The following is a 23,015-nucleotide window of genomic DNA, read 5'->3' as shown; positions in this document are numbered from 1 at the left end:
GGCTGTTGGTGATGTTCACTCCCAGGAACTTGAAGTGCTCAATCCTCTCGACCTCAGCTCCATTGATGTAGACAGGTGCATGTACACCACCCCCTTTCCTGAAGTCAATGACCAGCTCTTTTGTTTTGTTGACATTGAGGGAAAGGTTGTCGTCATGACACCATTCCACTAAGGTCTCTATCTCCTTCCTGTACTCCGACTCATTGCTATTTGAGATACAGCCTACAACGGTGGTATCATCTGCAAACTTGTAGATGGAGTTAGAGCAGAATCTGGCCACACAGTCATGAGTGTATAGGGAGTAGAGTAGAGGGCTGTGGATGCAGCCTTGTGGGGCACCAGTGTTGAGAATAATCGTGCCGGAAGTATTGCTGCCTATCCTCACTGATTGAGGTCTATTTGTTAGAAAGTCAAGGATCCAGTTACAGAGGGGGGTGTTGAGTCCTAGGTCTCGGAGTTTGGTGACAAGCTTACTTGGGATTATTGTATTGAAGGCAGAGCTGTAGTCAATATACAATAGTCTAACGTAGGTGTGCTGGGGAGAGGGGTCTTGTAACCACGTTGCTTCAGTCTCACCTGCAGCCGAGCCCTCTTGCCATGTTTCCAAGATACGTGCTGGCGACTATTCATTCTTGAAGTGGAGCCACCAGGCAAGTTATTGTTTAAGGTCAGACCTGTTCCATTTTTGCTGATTACTCTATATGAAAAGATTCCTTCAGTAGTACTAAATTTACTGTCACTTTACATCTGTGTCCCATATAGTAATGTCACAGTTTAACTTGCAATGCTCCAGACTTGCTTTACTCTGTTATCTTTTCTACACCTCTATTGGATCACTTCCAAACTGTTCATTTCCAACAAGTCTCCAATCTTCCCTGATAACAGTGTTTTGACGTGGAACATCAGTTTATCAGTTTACATTGTACAGTTGGGATATGCTGGGTTTTTAGGCTGTGGTGAAGTCCACAAACTCTAGATATAGATATTAGATATTTATTTATTCGTCACATGTACATCAAAACACAGTGAAATGCGTCTTTTTGCGTTGCTAAGAATGTGCTGGGGGCAGTCCGCAAATGTTGCCACTCTTCCAGCACCAACATAGCATGCCCACTGCTCCTATCCTGTACGTCTTTGGAATGTGGGGGGAAACCGGAGCACCTGGAGGAAACCCACGCAGACACACGGGGAGAAGGTACAAACTCCTTACAGGCAGCAGCAGAAATTGAACCCAGGTCGCTGGCGCTGTAATAGCGTTACACTAACCGCTATGCAACCATGCCGCTCCTCTATTGACGTTGATGGCTCACAATGCCTCATGGATATCAGGGTTTGAGCTGGTGGTTCTGTTCTGAATCCACCTCATTTTGCTTGAAGTTAGTGTCACACAACACAATGGAGGCTTTCCTCAGTATGAAGATATGTCTGAAAGGGCTGCACTTGGCCACTCCTCCCAATATTGTCCTAGATAGGTAGATTGGCTTTTCTCCAAGACTTGTGCTCTTACCAGTTGCAAGCCCAGTTTTTCAGGTTTGCCTTTCAAGATTCAATCAACCATTATCCATTGAGCCTAGGATAATTCCCCAGCCAGGGTACATCCTGTGCTTGTGTTGCCCCAAGTACTTCATCCTAGTGGGGTTCAACAGGGAACAGTACTGATTGATCCGCTGAGGAGAGGGATAATGGAGGAGTCTGGGACATGAGTTGAAAGGCATGATTCTATGTCAGAAATGTGCCTTAACTAATGTGTGGGATAACTCTTTCAGTTGTGGCACAATTACCCAACTGCTGATTTGTAGGACTTTACACATTGACTGACATGTTTTCTTTTATCGGATTCATTGGGTGATCCACCCGTTTAATTGTTGCACTTTGTGGTGATTCAGTACAACTGTGAGGCTCAAAGAGCCTTTGCAGAGAAAAGTTATAGTGAACAATATTAACATACATCTGGAAAAGTATCTATGCAGACAGATTTCCTTTCCAAGGACCTTAGTGAATCACAATTCACTGTTTCTGGTCCCTTTACCAATACTAGATTTTATTTATTGATATTATTTAATTACTGAATTTAAATGTACAGTTCCATGTTGGAATATAGCCCTATGATCAGGCAGCTGATTAGCTATTCCTGTTACATAAACAATATGCTACCATTATCCGCATCATTTATGAGATATCACGTAGCTAATGTTCAAGTTTACTCTTGGTTGCTTAATTATACACAGATGTTTACAGTAGAATGTGTACAGTGTTAAAATAAATGGTTGTGGCCAGCACCAATATTGTTCACTATAACTAGTATGGAAAATATTAATGCTGGCAAAGCTGCAAGCAGTTTGTTAAATGGTGTGAATAAAGTGTTGGATCATTTAAGATTCAACATAGGTTTAAACTTCTTTCAAGCCAAGACTGCACAGCCCCTGACCAATGATCCTGCAGGAGTGAGGGTACGACTACGTATACCTCTGAGATTCTTGTGGTCAGATGGCCTGCAGGCTTTAATTGTTCATGCTTACACATGAAGATGGTTCAATTGGACAAAATAGGTTCAAGGGAACTTCTGCCATTGGACGAACTTAATCTTCATCATCTTAAGGAAGATTCAGGTTAATGACCTTTCATCAAATTTCCAGCATCTGCAGTATTTTGCTTTTTGGTTATTTGAAAATTGAACCTGGAATGGATGTTGGGAAAATAACTGAACCATTCCACAGCAGATTACTTATTTTTGACATGTTTCGCAAAACAAAATTACAGTGTACAAAGCACAAAACTTTTGATTCTAAATGATAGTTATAGAGGTGGCAATCCAAGATCCAATCCACTAGAAAGTCCCATTACAACAGCAGACCCATAACTTCTTTGCCCATTTGGACCATAACAGTTAGCAATTGCTCACCTGCATGTCGGAAGTACCAGATGATTCTTCTCCTTCCTTCATTGAGAATTGACCACCTTCAATCAAAGTATTTGTCAACTTCAATTTTGACATAGCCCGGCTGTATATCAACTGTTCAACTGTGTCTCTTCCAATCAGACGAATAATTTTAACTGGTCTTTATACAAAAAGATCACTTTAGAGGAGAAAATGATTCTATTCATTTTGACAAATGTGCTGATTTTAGTGCATGTAGCATCATACAGCATTTTCTAAACTTAGCCATACCAATTTTTGGATAAGCAAATAACCATACTATAACACTGTTCTCACACTGAAAAATTACTCTCCAGTTTCAGTTTCAATTCTTTACAATAACGACATTTTTACTTACGTTGTCAAGACTTTGTTGCCAAGTACAAAACCTCTTAATTACATAAACACGCAAACAGAACAAATGAGAAAACTTGGATTTTCCATAATCCCTTCCACTTGGAAACATTTGGTATAATTGTGTTTTTGTTATGGAGTTGAACAATAAGTGATGAGGTATTTACATTCAACAGTAAAATAGAGAATGAATCTATCTTGCTTTGCCATGGTGCTTGGAGATGAACTCTAACAACATGATAGTATTTAATGGAAAGCAGAATCAAGGTCTTTCCCCAGTGGAAAGCTCTCAGATCGATGTATTTGTCAGACAAAGCCATAACGTTCTGCTGTAACCATGTACCTATAATTGAAAGGATATCTGTTCTACACAAAAATATCCTTGATTTGATTTCTCTAATTGCATAGATACTGCAAACAAAGGCAAAACAGTTGTTCTTTAAATATGCAAATATTTTTCCTGGATAAACAAGCCAGGTTTCTTCATTGACCAAGGAGATTTCACCTTTTCAATAACTTAGTACATTTCAGCAAAGGTGGTGGAAAAAGTACTCAGTAGCCCAAAATCAGAGTGAAGGGGAAAAGAAGAAAAACATTATTTGTGGTTCCTGCTTCAGAATGCTGTCCGTTGATTCTCTCTGAAGTCCTATATCTCTATGTGCATTAAGTTAAAACAAGGATGGGCCAATTCACAGTTCTGTGACCCCTTCTCTCCCGGACAAGGCCAACATAATCCTTACTCTGAATATTATCATACCAACTTCACAAGCCGCTCCATCTAAAACTGATCAAGACAAAATTGCAGAATCAGTAGGAGGCCAATGACTTACAAGTTCTGAAGTGCATCTTTGATTCACATTATGTGATAATGTTGACTTTCATTCTAAAAATAGTCAAATTAAGAGCACTTCAATATAATCAATGTATTTTGGCAACACCAACATTTGAACAAAATCAGCTGCTTAAAATACCAGAAACTCAAGTACCTATTCACTGCTGGGGTTGAGTTGAAAAAAGGGGTAAGTCATTCATTACCTCCAGCTCCACCTCCTCTTATAAAAAACTTTTTTTTAATTTTGCAATCCTTAGCCACCCAAACCAGCCTTCAATCTCAATCTAGTTACTCGTCTGAATGAATTCAGTTCCAAACGCTTCCTGTCAACTTGTATTAGGGAATATTTATGGAATAATTTTCAGCAATGAAAATCTGCAAGAATAAACAAACTAACACTTGTCAAAAGAAAATGACAACCATGATATATAGCATAAATTCTCAATAGAACAGTTTTAAACAACAAATTTCACAAACTGTGTTTTCAGAAGGTAATATTGTATATTCATTTAAGTTTTAAAAGCTTGTAAAAGGCACTGGATCTGGAGCCAGACCTAGACATTCAACCATCCTCAAGAAATTGTAATGTATGGATTCAAATATAAGCTTAGCATTCCAATGAACATTAACTCCCTCACCTTTTCTGGCCAATCCTGTGGGCCCTTGCAGATGCCTGAAGGTCATTTTGAGGATTGAAATCACTGTCTACAAATATAACAGTATCAGCAGCAGTCAGGTTCATTCCTACTCCACCTGTTTTAAAAAGAAAATCATAATATTTGAGAATCAAATATGCAATTCAGCAGAAAAGGGCTAAATAAAAATCGTATATTGAGAACGAGAGGCTTCAGCCACAAAGCAGCACCAAAAAAAAAATGATTCTCTTTTAATAAGAACAGTAAAATTAAGAGGACCAAGCTGCTCAGAGGTATAAATTATTTTGTTCAGGTAAATAGATAAAATCAATGGCTAGCGAGTCAGTAAATTTAAAATCAACTACAGAGGAACAAAGAGTTTAGGAGAATTTTTTAAAATATATGGAATATTCTATCAGAAACAATGTTGGAAATAGTCTCCAGAAAACACTTTGAGAGTTTAGATAACTATTTAATAACAAAGGATTATAAAGTACACAGATAGTATAAACCTTCATGTAGCCAATAGGGACATGACGGTCTTCTTCTGTGCGATAGAATTTCATGATTTTAAATTGGCAGTATTATTTTAGGGGAAAATATCATACTTGTTCCTACAAACCTGCTCTGGTGCTTAAAAGAAAAACAAATACATCTTGTTGATTAAAGTTTTTGATTGCAAGATATCGTTCTTCTCCACGTACTGACCCATCCAGACGCTCGTAGCTGTAACCTTCAAGAAAGTAAGATTACGGATGTATGTGGGAATCACAAAATATTAATAAAAATTTCAATTTAAATATAGTGCCTTACACAGACTCATGGTTTACCTAAACAATTAGCAGTCATTTAAGTACCACTATAACATAGTAAAAAAAAATGCCAACAAGGGCATAGCAAGGTCGCACAATCAGTAAAGTGATTATTTTTGGGGTTATTGGTTGAGAGATGGATATTAGCAAAGACACCAAGGAGGATCCCTCTATTCTACTTTGAAATGGTACCATGAGACCTCTTACATCATTGACAGCGGGCAAAAGGACTCTGGCTTAATGTTTCATCCAAAACACAGCAGCTGTGATAGGATAATGCTGATAGGACAGAGGTAAACCATTTAGTAAGTTTTGTTCAAGCAAACAAAGTTACATTTGCCTTCAGGAACTAATTTCCTGAAATAAAAAGGACAATGCATAGAAAAATTACATCACAGTGAACCAGATTCCCATCTGATTAGCATTCAGTAAAATATTAAGATGTTGTTGCCATTCATTTGCTCTCACAATTACAAAGCTAGTTACGGATATTGTAAAAATAAATTGACAGTACATTGCCTGGATCCCATTACCATTCCATTTCTATGACTGGAAACTGAGACAGGCAAGTCCAATTGTACACTTTTTCAAAATTTCTGGCTAAAAAGGAATCATTACATAAATGTCACGAACCAGCAACAAAAGAAACACACTGAGCATGATTTAGTGTTAAAAACTATTTTATTAATCACTACTTATGATAATACGTAAAATAAAAGTAAAAATGTTAGTATGTTAGAATTCAAAAATGTTAAACCTCGAACGTTAACCCCAAAACTAAACTCGTCGTGTGTGTGTGTGACAAAGTCCAAAACTCCCAGTTCCTGAATGGTTCTTAAAGTTCAGTTCCGCAAGCCATAAGGTGAAACATGAGCAAGGGCTTCTTCAACAACCACCGTTGTCTGAAGATAAGATGTAGATGTAGAAAAACATAGAGAGAGTACATACGAAATCCAAATGTTCCTCGATGGAACCCAAACGACACTTCAGTGTTTACTCGGTAGTGACTTCCTCACCCCGAAAAGCATCCGAACCGTGGTCGTCCACACACAAATACCTGTTTCCTTCTACAGGTCAGCAACAAAGTGAACTCCACCGGATTACTTCCAACTTCCATACATGGATTTCAGTGGCAAACACAGTTATTGTTTCTCATCCATCGATAGAGAAAACAAGCAGGCTGGTGTCTCTCTCCCTTCTCTCTCTCTCTCCTTCTTCTTCTTCTAACTTCTTCAACAACGTCATTACGTCCTTTATCTTCTATTGACGTAAGCACGCCCCACACACACATACACACACACTCTCTATCTTAAAGGGACTTTCACTGAGTCCGTAACATAAATGCTGTTGCAGCTTTTACCTCGATATTCCATGTAGTCCTGCAGGATATCCAGCATCCTTGTCATTTGGGAAAACAGTAACACTCGATGACCTCTGATGAATAAATTTAAATTACAGCTTAATTATCCATTTGTTTCATTCAAGAGACATTTACTTTTTTTATCCATTCCTCCTTCTCCCTGTGCACAAGATGCATACACTTCTGTTTAAAGAGGGAACTAGTACTGGACATCTTACTGATAATAGCAAATGCAGTATACTATCAGCCATCCAATATCCATGGAGAATGGGATGTGCCAGTACCATGAGAATTGCTCAAAAAAAATTACTGTACATCATGCACTAATATTCTATGCATAAACCTTTAAATAACCTTCCAAACTATATGTCAACTCCCTACCGTTTTACATATCAATGTGTTACAATGCAATTCTATATTTATGGCTAAACAGTGTTTCTGTAAAATACAGCACAAGTAATTCATATCACCATTACAGTAAGTGACAAATCTTCAAAGATATTGCTGCTAATCAGCTTACGACTGCACTGTCCTTATGTATAAACGTAAATAAACCAAAAAGGTCTTTTCACATTTATTTTGCATAACACTTGAAATAAAATTCACCATTTCAGCATTTTATGAAATTGCTCAATATTCTCAGTTCATGAATACCAGATAAACAAGAGTTATCATATGCCAAATCTCAACTTTCCAGATAATATTGGATTTCAGTTTGTATCTTTTTGCAATAAAGATTAAATTGCAATTCCCAGAAACCATACTCTGATTATGATACCAGCTTCCAGGAAAACAGATAAATAGATTGTTTCACAAAGGCAAGTGAAAAATAAGGTGGTGTGCCAATGTAGGTACTAAAAAGAGAATTGTGCATCATTCTAAAATGCCTATGATGTAATAGTCAACAGTAAACCCATTTGAAAGTAACTACTGAGACCAACTACCATTATTTTACTCCTTTACTGTTGAAGAGGCTTAGCAGTGAAAAGTGTGAATTTATCACAAAATATTTTACTGTGACCTTCATAATTTTATTTTTTTCTCTTCTTTTTTTACATTGGCTTAAACTACCTTAAAATTTATGAGGCAAAATTTACACCAATCAGTCTTCAGCCATTGCGTGTCGATGCACAAACAATACAAATTATTATGCCAGTTTAAAAATTCTTTATATGGAGATAATTTGATGATCTGGCTAAACTAGTTCAGAAAGCTGAATGATGAAGCATTGATTATGCCAGTGCAGGGACACCTCCCAGTCATAAAAATACACGTGAATGTATTAGTCATGACACAGCTATGCTGTTATGCATCAGTGCAAAGTAGTTATGGGTTTGTTCAGCAATGAAATAAGGGACATGTCAGAGATGTGCACTTTAACAAGAATCTGAGACTAATTTTACGAGGTAATCTAACATTTTCCACTCTTGAGCCAGCATTCTTTAGCTCTGTAACTTTATGTAGACACTGATGTAAAACTTGATTAGTTCCCAAAAATTAGTTGATTTTGGCATTGTGCACAGAACTCAGAGTAATCTCATGCAAGGAATTTTAATAATCATGCCTGGGGTGCAGAAATGCCAGTAATTTGTCAAGTAGGTGAAGTTTACCACTCGCTTCAACAAGGTGATCTCCAATCTGAAATGGTTCTGGTTCCACACCTAAAAAACAAAACACAAGATGCAACAAATGAGGAAAGTCTGGACTGAGACATCAAAATTATTACAATTTCCATCCATCCTTTAAAAGACAGAAAGCAATATTGATAAAAAAAACAAAATATTTTTGAAAAATATATCAGGGTCATTTATGTGAATTATTTAATATTTTGAGGACCTCTCAATATAAATGTAATCCCAGGATGTATATGCACTTTGAAAATAATTAAGTATAGTTAACTTACTAACAAGAGATTTTCCTGGTGTTCTGACCAACATACCTTCCTTAACAACACAATCAATAAGAGATTACAATCATCAACCTTATTCTCTGCAAATTAGCCACTGCATTTTCCTCTACAATAAACCACTTTATTTCTAAAGTAACGTATGGTTTGTGAAGTTTTTTTAAGGCATTCTAGGGATGCAATAAAGTTTTAATGAAACAAAGATTCTGTTTTTTCTTTGCCACATTCTAAATTAATTTCATTTATGGTTAGCTTTACACAAAATCATTTAACTCTGAATGATCACAACTGAGATTTTCTACCTGCACGTGGGATGAATTTAAATCTGGTGAAACAGCAGAATTTTGAATTACTCCAGATATTCTTTTAGGATTACTGCTTTGCTTACCATCAAAAAGATAAGGATGACCAACACATTTTCTAAGTTGGATTAGGATATTCATCAATCGAGCTTTCTTGCCCATTTCATTTTCAAATGCATCTAAAATGAAAATTACAATTGCAATATAAACAAACCATTAAAAAGCATGTGATACAACTGCCTTCCACACTGTAATTCCATGTGAAATATATGAAAACAGCCACAGTTCCAAAAACGTTGAGAGTATAAAAATGTGATAAATGATTGTGAGTTGCTCTAACATTCAGAAGGAAGTACAGGAGCCTGAAACCCCACACTCAACGTTTTAGGAACAGCTTCTTCTCTTCCACCGTCAGATTTCTGAACGGTCCGTGAACACTACCTCATTATTCCTCTTTTACAATATTTGTTTATTGGTATTGGTTTATTATTGTCACTTGAACTGAGGTACCCTGAAAAACTTGTCTTGCATACCAATCGTACAGGTCAATTCATTACACAGTGCAGTTACATTGAGTGTGACTTAGTCATATTTATGCCTTGCATTGTACTGCTGCTGCAAAACAACAAATTTCACGACATATGTCAGTGATAATAAACCTGATTCTGATTTTTAAAAAGTGAGAATCTATTAATCTGTGGAATACTTTGTATATTTTGAACCAATGTTCATTAAATACTTAAAATTAACTGTATAAGTTAAATTTAACCTAATGTAACATTTCAGCACTTTTGCAGCTCTTGCCGAAATGGAGAAAATCACAAATAATTGGTGAAGTTAACTGAAGCTTTACTGATACATCAGGTAACCCAGCACTGCAGAGCAGGGAGCGGCGCCGCTCGGTGCCGGAGCTGCAGGCAGAGCGCGGCCGCCGGTTGGGGGCGCTACTGCGGCCTTCCGCCCGGGAACCCGCACAAATCCCGCCATTTGAGCAGATCTGCACCAGGCAGATTTCCTGCACTGTTTGAATTTCTCGCAAGGTACGACAGCGGTGGCCTTGTGGCTCGGGGCAAGGTCAGTGGCAGTCGGTGTGAAGGGCTTCTGTAGGTCCGAGGGCGGAAGGACGAAATCACTGGAGGCTTCACCTGTCCCCAGGCCACAGTTGCACCGGGCCAGCCTGCACCCGTCCCCCCCCCACCGGGCCGGCCTGCACCCGTTCTCCCCCCCCCCCCCGTACCGGGCCGGCCTGCACCCGTTCTCCCCCCCCCCCCCCGTACCGGGCCGGCCTGCACCCGTTCTCCCCCCCCCCCCCCCCCCGTACCGGGCCGGCCTGCACCCGTTCTATCCCCCCCCCCCCCCGGTACCGGGCCGGCCTGCACCACCCGCCCCCACCAACCCCCCCCCCCCGTCCCCCTGCATAATGTACTATGCCCACCTTCTGCCCCACTTACACAATGTACTGTACCCACAACACAGTTACACACCACACTGTTTTTTGTTTACAACATGCTTCATATACATATTTACAACGTTTTTAAATTAAAATGTAGTCCTCCCTGACCAGGATACACTCCAGCCCCAAAGGTGCCCACTGGACCAGGAAAACCTACAGCAATCCAGTGTATACTGCATGCTACTGCTTCAGGGACACCTGGGCACAGACTTATCCTTGGAAAAGGAGCTGCTAGTCAGCATGGGTGATCCACGAAAAGCCCACAATCTGGACCTTTGACTGGCTACCTAGGCGAGGCCAAGGAGCAAACCAATGAGGAGTGCCCCTGCCCAACTCACCACCCTCCATACTGGGTGCACAAAAATCAGGAGAGTGGGGCTGAGGTGTAATGAGAATTGAGGAGCAGCCCTTCAGGTGGTCATAGGGGCTGCAACCTCCCACACATGGAGCACAGACTCCTCCAGGCTACAGAAATGGCAGGTGATCCAGGAGTCCATCAACTAACTTGAAAACCTATTGTAGAGGACCCATGGTCCACAATATAAAGGGGATAGTCTTTTGCATAGAGAGACATCCATTTGGGAATCCCTCACTGCCTGGTGGCAGAATGGATTGCCACAGCATTACTGGATAGCAGATAAGGGCAAGGAAATGGAAAGTATGCAGGAGTAGTCCATATAGCAAATGCCTCTGTGTAGACCAACTCCCAGGGAGTGTTTTGAGGCCTGGGTCAGATAAATCCAACTGAACAAGGATCACCTCAGTCAGCAGCGCCCTACACCCGAGTTCCCCTGTGACCCACTGTGATAGGATTGCCAGAGGTTTCAGTCATAAGCCTCAGTGGCATGCAGTATGATCTTGCATAGTCCAGTCTGTCCCTCGATCTGGCTGCCCAGACAGAGCTCCCTCCTCCGCTGGTGACAGAACAGTCTGGCTGAAAGCAGCCATGTCCCTATGAAAGATAGACAAGTCCCTCAGAGAAGTATAGCTGAAGCCCACCATTGAGAGTTGTGTGTCGTCCTGAAGGCAGTGTCTCTGGCTGAAAAAAGTACTTTGTCAGCACAGGGATAACTCACAGTAGTATGTTTAAACCAGATTTATTTCCAAACAAAAACTACTACAATGACTGCAGCATTTCATCTTCAAATGCTAACATTTCAAATTCGTTAGCAGAAACACCACTAATTAAACATAAAATGTAAATGTAGATATACAGTTAATGTGACAATTAATGACCCTCAGAATCTTTCACAATTTTCTCTCTAAAAGGGATAAAAACTATATTCATAGTAATGCATTAATAGTTTAATTAACAGTCACAACCTTCCTGGTTGAAGATTGTTTTTGTATTTAGACAATAGACTGCTTTGTTTGCCTTCATCTGCTCTTCTTTAATTTGTTCTTTAGATCAAGGTAAACAGCCAGCTTTTCCCACAGCTGGAAAGGAGTGAAAGTAGTCAAGAAAAAAATTATTTGTGATTGGAACATCCTTTGCTGCAGGATTCCTGATATCATCGTGACTACAGAAATGATGGTGCAATTTCATCAAGCGTTACCTAAAGTTGTAAGTGCTTCAGAAAACCTAAAACTTAGGTGTGTTCAGCAATGCAGTTTTAGATCCTGAACTCAACCTCACAGTTGCAGCTCAAAATAGTTTATTTGCAGTAGACTGTCACTGCTTTTTGTGTTTTTTGTAATTTGTAGGTAAGGGTGTGTCTAGAATCCAATAAAAGTTTTGGGCTGAAGAGACTGCTGTCAGCCAGCTTCACTCACTACCTAAGGCTGCTCATTGTAATGAGACGATGTGGTCTTTGACTCCTTAAGTCAAGTTTTAGCCTCTGCGGTTGCTGTCTTTTTAAATTATCAATGCAGTGAAATGCAAAAGCTGAGCAGAGAGATGAGGTACACAAATTGAGCTGAAATGCATAGATCAATAGTTTATTCCAGTTAAGTACATTACAAATCACATTTGATTTTTAAAGATTGAAATGAAACTGAGATATCCTACAATCAACTTAAAATTCCACCAAACTTTATCTTTCTAAAACAAATCATACAGCTGGTGCGTGTGAAATACATGGCCACCTTGAACCTATCTGATTACATTTTAAGTGTAACTAAGACAGAGAATGCTGAAAATACTAAGCAGGTCAAGGAACATCTCTGATCTTGGGTCATCAACCTGAAATACTTCTCCCTCCTTACATACTGCCTGACCCAAGCATTCCCAGTGTTTTCTGTTTTGACGTCAGATTTCTAGTATTTGCAATTTTCTGCTTTCGATTTCAACATGAAGAACTCTGCTAAGAAGGTAAATGGATGTTTCATGATTTGTAAACACATCAAGCATCACCATATATCAATAATGATCTGTTTTTTCCCTTCAGGAACTCCATGCTCATCTCAACACCTCCATCAGCAGCACTACAATGGAAAAGCTGATACTGCAGAAACCACATCTCAACGTTCGGCATAACATGACCATGATCAGGAAAGGCCAAACAAGAACCTTAGAAGAGTGTGTACTGATAATTATGGATTTAAGATAAAAATGAATTTAATATTTTAAACCAGCTATAAAAGAAGGCAAACTTGATAAAGTATTTGTTGCACAAATTTCATCTTAGATTAGGGTGCAGTTGGCTAATCTCTCTTTAGACAGCTGGACACTGGTCTGAGAATCATCCTGAATTATTTCTTGTTACCATAGTGCACTATGTATTTACTAAGATAACAAATGAAATTGAAGTTAAGTTTGCATAAATCTTCAAATGTATTATTTGAAGCCCACTATAAGCTTAGCCTAAAATTGGGGATGCAAATTACATCAGCTCTTCAGTACAAGCTTCTCACCAGCACTAAATGTGTAGGGAATGCTACTCATGATAAGATGAAAGTTGCTGAAAAAAATTAACTTTACCTTTAAGTTATATTTTTTCCCCACAGATGCTTTGAGATGTTTAAAGTAATTCATCAATTAACTGACAGCGAAGAACACATCTTCATGGTAAATGATTAACCAAATGTTCTAAAGTAGATATGCAGTAGTAAATATAGATCTCCCTAGTTCAGGCTAACAAAAGATATTTTTGTTAAATTACTGATCCAGATGTTTCCTTGGAGTGCTATGAAGGAACCGTTGGACTACATTGAAGTTCCAGCCAGCCCAGTCATGTGGGCTGGGCTTTATATGCATGTTGATGGTGGGCTACAAACATGCCATTCTATCCAACTGTAAAAAAGATTTTAACATTGGACCTGCACTGTCTAAAAGGAGAATGCGCCTTCTTTAAAAGTATGGAGTACCATCAAGAATATTTTACCCACTCATCAAATGATCACAGATCCTCCCCAGGTTACAACAGGGTTCCGTTCATGAGAACTGTTCGTAACCTGAACAATTCGCAAGTTGGAAATGCGGCCGTCCGGCAATATATTTAAATAAAACCATATGCCAACCAAAGGCAACGTAGTTAAACCAGGGAGTTTCAGTCAACCATTCAGATTTCTCTGCTGGATGGAATGATATTGCCACAAACTGAGTTCCCAAACAGCAGAAGATGCCTGCAGCCCTGCAGCAGCTGGCAAATCCACATCTCCCAGATGGTCTGTTTGTATGGGCTTTGGATGTCAGGCGTTTGTAACCTGGGAAGGACCTGGACACAGAAATTTTTGTTTCACTCAAACTCAAATGCAACTTCTGCTGTTTCTACACTTGCTGCACTTTCAGCAAGGCTTTCACAGCAAAAGCTCCACAGTCCAACAATGTTGTACTGAACAGGGACAGAGAGGAGGCATGCATCATTACTCTGAGGATATACATTCATAATATGATGAACTCTTCTAGGTGACAAAAGAGGTGATTAAAGAATTTGCAGCTGATGGTGTGAAATATCTTGAGCTGCGAAGTACACCCCGAGAAGAAAGCGCTACAGGTAGTATTTTAATATATTAAAATTAGCATAAGCTAGTTGTTCAGATCTCCACTGATTATGTTTGTGAGACATGGCAGCGCACAAATTGGCTATCAAAAACCCAATTCTTTCTTACCTAATATTATGGTAAGGCGGGTAAGAAGCTTTAACTTGTAGAATAAAAACAGAAAATGCTGGAAATACTGAGCGTTGGGCAGCATTAGTGGAGAGTAACTGTTTCAGATCAATGACCTTGACTTATGTGACATAACTTGTTGACGCTCCTTGCTTTTATTTCTTATACAGGAATGAGTAAGAAGTCATATGTTGAAACTATACTTGAAGCCATAAAACAATGCAAACAGGAGGATGTAGACATAGATGTAAGGTATGTGATATTTTTACTATTATCAGCTGACTCTCGCGGTATTCATTGGTGGTCTGGAATCCAATGACAAACGTAAAAGTTAAACTGCTAAAATCACCGCTCAAGAACTCGAAGGGTTTCAAAGGGACATCCTGAAATCATTTAGGGGTATTTATTGGAAATCAGTTGAAAAACTAAATCAATGGTTTTGACTATAATAACTATCAATCTAATCAATTTTTATTCCTTTATAAGATTAAAGGGGTTACAGCAAACTGACGTAAAAGACATGCCAGGTTATATATGGGTACTGAACAGGTGGCGTTTCTAAATTTGGTAACATGAGGGATGAATTGGTGGACCTTGACAGCAACTGCAGGACATTGTGAAGCTTAGAAACTCCTTAGGATTTTGGTGTTTGAGAGGTTTGGATGAAGGTGGGGAAGATTGGATACAGAAGTATGCAACATTTGGACCTGCAGGAAGTCTTGGAATCCAACTAAACTAGAAAAGTCTTCCTGTTGTTTGGATGTTTGGGGGAGTTGGGTCTCAGAGTTTGGGAGCGCAGGAGTGCTTGGGTTGAGAGTAATACAGTATATATGACACTTCCTGTGATGAGTGCTTCTCTGGGTTGTAATTAGTAGTGGCATCTTAAGGTCTGATTGGGCTGAGAGTAAGATACAGGCCATCCCCAGATTACAGCAGGGTTCTGTTCCTCTGAACTGTTCGTAACCCAAACAGTTTGCAAGTCGGAAGTGTGTGAACCAAGTTCCCACATGGCAGAAGATGTCTGCAGTCCCACAACGGCTGGCAAATCCATCCCACCAGTCTCCTAGAAGCTCGTTCATATGTATGGGCTGTACATAAGTTGGGTGTTCATAAACTGGGGAGGACTTGTACTAGGACTTCAGAGCAGTAAAGTGCTTTCAAGAGTTGACAGTATGAGGAAGAGAGTTCCCATTTGCAGGCACTTGGGGGGTAGGGAGGGATACACAGTTTCCAAAGAAGAGGATCTGTTTGATACAACAGTGGTAGGATTCTTTTTTATTTTCTTGTTCATCTCAAATGCAAAAAAAAACTAACAGTGTTAATTTTTATTCCTTTAGATTTCTATTATCCATAGATAGAAGGGGTGGGCCTACTGTTGCCATGGAGACTGCAAAACTTGCAGAAAAATTCTTTACATCCTCTGATGGGCTAGTAGTTGGCCTGGATTTAAGTGGAGATCCTAAAGTGAGTAATTTATTTCTATTTACCTGTGTCAACTCTAATTCAGAGCAACAGGGTGCAGTATTTTGTCTCATTCAATCATTTTGTTGGGCTCTTTCCACTTGTATGAACATTTATCTAAGGATCACTTTTCCTATAAACTGACAGCATTCAGATACAAGTAATCAAATATAAGGGATATATATACACATATATAAAAAAAATAGGTATACACATACACTCACATGGTCAGTCATACATTACTGGGTCCTCTCTTATGATGTCCAGTGAATCCTGTCTGCAGTGAGATAGACTGTACTTGATGTGCTGGCAAGTACTGGAATATTGAAAGTTGGTGTGTGGAAAGAGCCAGGGTTTAGAACCTGAGCTGGGTGCTTTTGTAGATACCATGTTTGTTCTACATAGGTAAAATTATTATCTGCCTTACACATTATTTCAACTTTTCTGACTTCTCAGTTCCTGTAATCATCAATGTTTTAATGAGTAGGTTAAGTAACAGTTACATTGATACATGGCTGTTGAGGGCTAGGTGTGCGGCTAGAGCTGGGATCAGGATCAGAATAACTGCCAGATGTGGTGGATGATAGAAAAAGTCAGAAGTTTGTCAATTTTCTCCCTGTAAAGATGTGATAAATGTAAAGCAGAAACATACAAAGAAGTTGTTATTATCCATGTAGCAGTCAACCACTGTTATGGCACTGCAGCTCTAATGTCAATGCCAGTGGCCTTAGAGGTGTCACTTTTTTTTATTATGCACAGGAAGCCTGCATCCTTATCCATCATGGATAAGGAGGACTTGGTGTACCATCAAGTGTGCACATGAGTGATATCACTCAGTATTTGTTAATCTATGCATTTAAGAATCCACAAATTGTACAGCAGTCTGAAATGGTTTTGAATAAAAGTGATGAGTGGTCAATATTGGGAGGGGCCTGATGTCAGACATGCACATAAATAATTTGGTTTAGGGAAAAAGTTGCCCAAAACTCAGTGTTGCATTAAATCAGAGATTTGTTTGCTTATCTCAATAATGGATTAGTTTTAGTGGTGCAATACTGGGCTTGTGACCACTTTTTGTTTTCTTTTTAAGGTAGGACATGCTAAGAGTTTTATTGCCCCACTTCATGCAGCTAGAAACATTGGTCTTAAGCTTGCTGTACACATGGCTGAGGTAAGAAGTTTTTAAATTGGATCAGCAACTATCTTGAATTTGTATTCTTGAATAATTTGAATTCTTCAAATATTGAACATTATATTTATGAAATTTGTCTAATTAATATTGGTAATGTAACAAATATACCTAAAGCAATCTAAATAAAAATTGTTCATTCTAGAAACATTAAAATCTCTTTTGATTTTGAAGAACATTAACGCAAACAATTATATCTTCATTAAGATCCCAAATAAAAATGAAGAATGGGAAATGTTCCTTGGTCTTCCACCAGACAGGATTGGCCACGGTACATTCCTTCATCCTGAAGCTGGAGGTTCAGACCAGCTGGTCAACATTATCAAGAAACATCAAATACCCATAGGTAACAATATTTTAATTTAGACAAGTAATGGTTTTGCAGAATGTATAGAATTCATTGAATGAAAATAATTGCAGAAATTATTTTTTTTAAGAGATCCCTGGAGCATATTATGTTAATGTTGAGCTATTCTATATCACAGAGTGTGTCTATTCTGCACCCCCAGTAATACTTCAAATTATGACTTCTTGATTAAGGTTTTAGGGAAAGTTCCTTTCATTTCCTGGAAGGAAACACAAGGAAAACAAATTCTCTGGTAATTTAGATAACACTTTCTAACTTGCAGCATAACTTCAAGGATACAGAGATATGGAACCCAACCTTTGTATTCATGGCTCGAGATAGCTATGTGATAATTGGGAAAGAAAGTAAAACCATATGAAAAAGAACAAACTTGCACCTTTCACAGTCTCAGGATCTGTCAAGGTGCCATGCAGCTAATTAAGTACTTCGGGGAAGGATACAGGTGCCAGGGGTGATGGTGGAGGCAGATACAATAGAGGCATTTAAGAGGTTCTTAGATAGGTACATGAAAATGGAGGGATATAGACCATGTACAGACTGAAGGGATTAATTTAATTAGGCGTCATTAGCTTAATTAATTCAGCTCAGCACTGTGGGCTGAAGGGCCTGTTCCTGTGCAGCATGTTTTCGTAGCTGCGACGTTACTGAATTATAGCCTGAAGCTATTAAGTGGAATTGATCCAATAAAATGAGAAAAGCATGTATTAAGACATTGGAACATGCTGTTCATGTAATGTACATATACTCAAAGTGCTTTGAGCACTTCAAATGTCACTCCGTGCACATTTGACACCAACATTGCCTTACCCATGCAACATTTAAATGGATACACCATTCCTAAACAACTTTGTTAGGATCTCCATTTCAGTAAACAATGCTGGGTTCATTGATTGAAACAATGGAATAGATTTCTGATCGTTATTCAGGTGAGCACCTATATTTCACTGGATGCCAGTCTCTCCCAGGACGATCACATAGTCATTGGCATCCAGTGAAATATAGGGTTGCACGGAGTGACATTTGAAGTGCTCAAAGCACTTTGAGTATACATACATTACATGAACAGCATGTTCCATGAGATGGTACTTACTCCTTTGTCTGTCTTATTATTTTTCCAGACAATTCACCTTAAACTGTTGTAGTGAGAGATTTTATCCCTAGATTAGAGAAATGCAGAGAAAATGCATTTTCTCTGGTAAGGCGGTTAACCATTCAGGAACAACAGGAAGAGAAATTTCTTTTACTCAGAGGGTTTAAATTGCTGGAGTTCTTTACCCAAGAATATTCTGTCAGTTAAGACTGATCTTGATAGATTTCTCCAGGATATAAACCTGACAGCTGTTTTCATAAAAATTTAACATACAGTATATATAATGTATATCTGACTGTACTATTAGAAGTGAGAGAAAATAACCAATAAGACAGTTGTAGTAATGCTTAGAGAGATAATATTGGCTGGGTTATATGTTTTGTATAATGTATATCTGACTGTACACAGAAGTGAGAGAAAATAACCAATAAGACAGTTGTAGTAATGCTTAGAGAGATAATATTGGCTGGGTTATATGTTTTGTTTTGAATATTTTGCATCCATCCAAGCCTACAGACGGGGCTTTGTTTTTACTACTTTATGTGAAATAAGGTCTTTCCAATGGTACAACATTACCTTTATGTTGCAGAACCCTCTAAATAATTTGAAGAGCGAGATATTTTACTTAAATTTTACCATGGCATTTATAATTTAAACACCAAAGAAAAATTATAATAAAAACAAAATGTGGGAGATAGGTAGCATCTACAAAAAGAGAAAAGGTTAATGTTTCAAGTAGGTGACCTCTCATCAGATCTGGGAAAGTGGGAAAACAGCCAGTTCTGAGAAAAATCAACCTGAGAAATACATTATGTTTCTTCAAACACAGATGCTGCTTGACTCTGCTGAGTATCTTCAGCATGTTCTAATTTTATTGTTGTTCCAGCATCTGCAATTTTCTTGATTTTCAGGGAAATGGTTATTCTAGTCAATTTACATCATGTTTTCCAGAGCTTTGCTTGACATCAAATGTCAAAGGTCAAACCGTCTCATCATACAGTGGACACCATTTCAAATACTGGTACAATTGTGGACACTCCTGCGTACTTTGTGTAAGTCCAGCTTATTTTGATGTCATTAAATGGTAATGCAAATATTGAAGAGTAGATGTAATTTTAGATACTTTGCTTTTGCAGAGAACTTAAAGGGCCAGCACATTGTCAATAGAAGGAGCATATTATTTGCATATTAGCTGTGGTGCTTCTCATGATGATGATGTTACAGCATTCTCGCTTCATTTCCCAACACACACTCATAATAAAGGACGACAGATAGACTATTAGACCCAGAAGAATACTTTGCCATTCCCGACACTAGTTCTCTCCTTCATATGACCAGATCAAGATTAGGAATTTATATGTCCATAACGATCACACAAACAAACGCGCTGTCCCACTCAGGTTTGGGCATTCATTCTGCACATCTCATCTCAGGGTGTCATCTTGGAAACACTTGTTCCTGAACTCAGAATGTTGGGGGGGGGGGTAAGATGAAACCAGGTGAAACCATGTTACATGGCCTCTCCAATCATCCTGCTCCCATGTTCTCACAAACAGTCCATCATCACTGGTCCCTAACACATAATCTTCTGCATTCTAGAATTATCTCGATTAACTAGAGGCTTTACTGTTTATTGCATTCCATCTTGATTTCATTTGCATTTGTTGTTTGTTTCAAGTCTGGCAAGTACAAAATGGAAGAAGTAAGAGCCCCAACTTTTCCTATCATAATTTTTAACAACTACAAGATTTCCCAATTAAGTACGGATAAAGTAATGATAAGGGAAATTTATGACAGTAAATAGCAGACTGGAGGTTGGGTGGGGGGGGGGGGGGGGGTGTAGAAGAGGAAAGAGGGGTTATGGGTGGAAGGGAGGGGACTCCTTTGCTCAGCTGATAGTATTTATTAAAATAATTTGGCTGAGAATCTTTTACATTACATTTGGGTGATGTCAAAGAAAATAATTTTGCTGTGTGCCTCAGCATGAATTAGGTCTAATGAGTATAATAGTGTTGAAAGTTTGCATTTCAGTATTTAAGCTAGGAAATATTTAAGTTAGCAACTGTATGAATGAGATATTAAATGGGTAGGATGTGATAGTATTTGTTTCAACATTTATACAAGTATGTTACAGTATTAATACAGTTTGTCCTAATTGCAACTTAGTAATTATGGCCTATCTCTCCAAAAAATATATATTTTGTTAATCTGCAGAACTTATTACATGCAGGACAATTTATGGTTAGTTTTTTTAAAAGAAAGCAAAACAAGAACCAACAAAATTAGTTAAGCAGAGATAGTTTTTGTCAAAACAACTAGTTGTGTTTTAAACATTTGCAAAAGTAATTGTTGCTGATTATTTTTCTCTGTTCTCAGACTGATGGCAAAGGTGTATTTGCCAGCAATTTGTCACAGGAGTATCAGATTGCAGAGTCAGCTTTCAACCTTTCTAAAGCACAGATATGGGAGCTGTCCTACCAAAGCATTAACTACATCTTTGCTCCAGAAAGTATAAAATCTGATTTGAAACGTCAATGGAATGAGCTGAAACCAGGACTAATTAACCAAGACTAACCAAAGATTATGTGACATGGACAATGCTTTTGGGCCCTTTTTCCTCCAGCTGATACTCACTCTTGATTGTTTCTAATGAGAGACCTATGAAAGCAAATCAAGATTATCTGCAGTTCGAAGTACTACACAAGTGACCCACCCCCATGAGCAGTTGTTCTTTTTTATATCACTGATAACAGATGTATTTTGCTGACATATAGGTCCTCCAGAATCAGAAATAAAGTTTACAGAATAAGTTTCTGCTTATCTTTTTTTATAAATAGTTTTATTGTGCACAATATTAATGGAAAGATTCTTGCTATCAAATTTTATTTTCTTTTAAGACAAAGCAAAGCAATTTGGAATGCTTTTCTCAGACACAAAAACGTAACTGGGTATTTTAAAACACCAATAATTTCACTACGCTTTCTCCATCATAGCAGATATTGATGAATACACTTCCTGCTTTTCACTGTATATTTTAAAAGGTGTGATATACCTTCAGGAGCAAATATAATATCATACCATCCTATAACTATATTGCACTCAGCATGGTTTGCTGCTTCTGAATAATGAACTCAACGGTATCAATTCTCCCCATGAATAAAGTTTGTTTTAAAATCCATTCACAGGAGTTGGCAACAAGGTGGTTATTTATTGCCCATCCCCAAATGCCTTTTGAATTGGCAGTCATCTGCCCTCATGAACTGCTGCAGCCTTGGTGACAATTGCATGTTGTCTGCTTTTTATAGCAATTTCCATATAACTTAAATCACTTAAGAAACTGGATAATTTCAACATTAGTTACTTTTTGTGAGTATTCATAGTATATAAAATATTGGCCTGGATTTTACTGACACAACCTGCCAGCTACAATTTCTGCTCCTCAAAACTGAGTTAGCCAAATGCAGATTATTGTTCTTTATTGTCCAGACAGTTGTGAAGTTGAGTGATGCAGCCTTGAGCTGTAACATGTCCTCAGATAATACAATGGAGTGCCGCAGATAGCCAGAACAAGCAATGCCCCAGATTTAAAAGCTGTCAAAGCCATTGGGTTTCGAAATATCCCTGAACATTTCTGACATTCAGAAACAAATCAACAAACCATAAATGAATTAACCAAATAAAATCTTTTTGAAAGTTTCCTTCCAAATCTAAAGATGAAAATAATTTTCAAAAAGAAATATGCATTTATTCTTTAGCAATTGCTTTTAGAGCTGATTTGTTTACAGAACTGTGTTTACTTGTTTCACTACCATAAAAAAGATCAAATAAAAATGCTGCATTGATCTTCAATATCTTTTGGAAAACAGAACTTGTTTTGAAGATTAAGCTGTGATTCAGTGACATAATCTAGCAATTTATGAGTAAAACGGGTGTGATCACCTGTGTTTGATACCTGATGCAAGTCCACTGTAGATCAGGGCATTATCAACCCCTTTGATTCCTTTAGTGGTACACTCAATGAATTTTGCAATCAACATTTCCCCCCCCAACCCCACTCCATTTTAAGTATCCCAAAAATGTTGGCTTAAGCCTTTCTAACCCATTAAAGTCATGATGGTTTTCTTACTGATGAATTTGTTAGTACAGACAGAAGTAGCTTTATTGAAACCTAATTATGCATCAGTATTGCCAGAGTTTAAACAATTTATGTAAAAAAAAGCCCAGACAGGTGCTTTAATTTTTCTCTGGAAATTGCTCAAGAATACATAAACATCTCAAGTAGATCAG

General features: G+C 38.3%; 2 protein-coding genes across 3 annotated transcripts in view; one reads left to right on the top strand and one right to left on the bottom strand.

Moving 5' to 3' along the window:
* Positions 1 to 23,015, bottom strand: part of chd1l (chromodomain helicase DNA binding protein 1-like) — a 70,871-nt gene that overhangs the window by 34,262 nt on the left and 13,594 nt on the right. Inside the window, exons 9-14 of the mRNA XM_052014549.1 lie at positions 9,205 to 9,297; positions 8,475 to 8,571; positions 6,911 to 6,984; positions 5,361 to 5,471; positions 4,742 to 4,856; positions 2,903 to 3,059 (exon numbers count right to left, since the gene is read on the bottom strand). Coding sequence (XP_051870509.1) covers positions 2,903 to 3,059; positions 4,742 to 4,856; positions 5,361 to 5,471; positions 6,911 to 6,984; positions 8,475 to 8,571; positions 9,205 to 9,297 — 647 coding nt within the window. The remainder of the gene's footprint in view (positions 1 to 2,902; positions 3,060 to 4,741; positions 4,857 to 5,360; positions 5,472 to 6,910; positions 6,985 to 8,474; positions 8,572 to 9,204; positions 9,298 to 23,015) is intronic.
* On the top strand, positions 10,023 to 21,749 carry adal (adenosine deaminase-like). Of its 2 annotated transcripts, none has more exons than XM_052014551.1 (11): positions 10,023 to 10,158; positions 11,979 to 12,135; positions 12,959 to 13,089; positions 13,518 to 13,578; positions 14,419 to 14,506; positions 14,792 to 14,873; positions 15,959 to 16,085; positions 17,173 to 17,253; positions 17,479 to 17,617; positions 19,680 to 19,780; positions 21,105 to 21,749. In XM_052014551.1, the coding sequence occupies exons 2-11, from the start codon at positions 12,100 to 12,102 to the stop codon at positions 21,300 to 21,302; spliced, it is 1,044 nt and encodes a 347-aa protein (XP_051870511.1). In that variant the 5' UTR covers positions 10,023 to 10,158; positions 11,979 to 12,099; the 3' UTR covers positions 21,303 to 21,749. The 2 variants fall into 2 exon arrangements, with proteins under 2 accessions (XP_051870511.1, XP_051870510.1); XM_052014550.1 differs by having other exon boundaries at positions 10,050 to 10,192; positions 21,105 to 21,748.

Source organism: Pristis pectinata, chromosome 4 (genome assembly GCF_009764475.1).
Source record: "Pristis pectinata isolate sPriPec2 chromosome 4, sPriPec2.1.pri, whole genome shotgun sequence".
In the NCBI taxonomy this organism is placed as follows: domain Eukaryota; kingdom Metazoa; phylum Chordata; class Chondrichthyes; order Rhinopristiformes; family Pristidae; genus Pristis; species Pristis pectinata.
The sequence above is the reverse complement of the archived record's forward strand: the minus strand, read 5'-3'. Positions and strand labels throughout refer to the sequence as shown.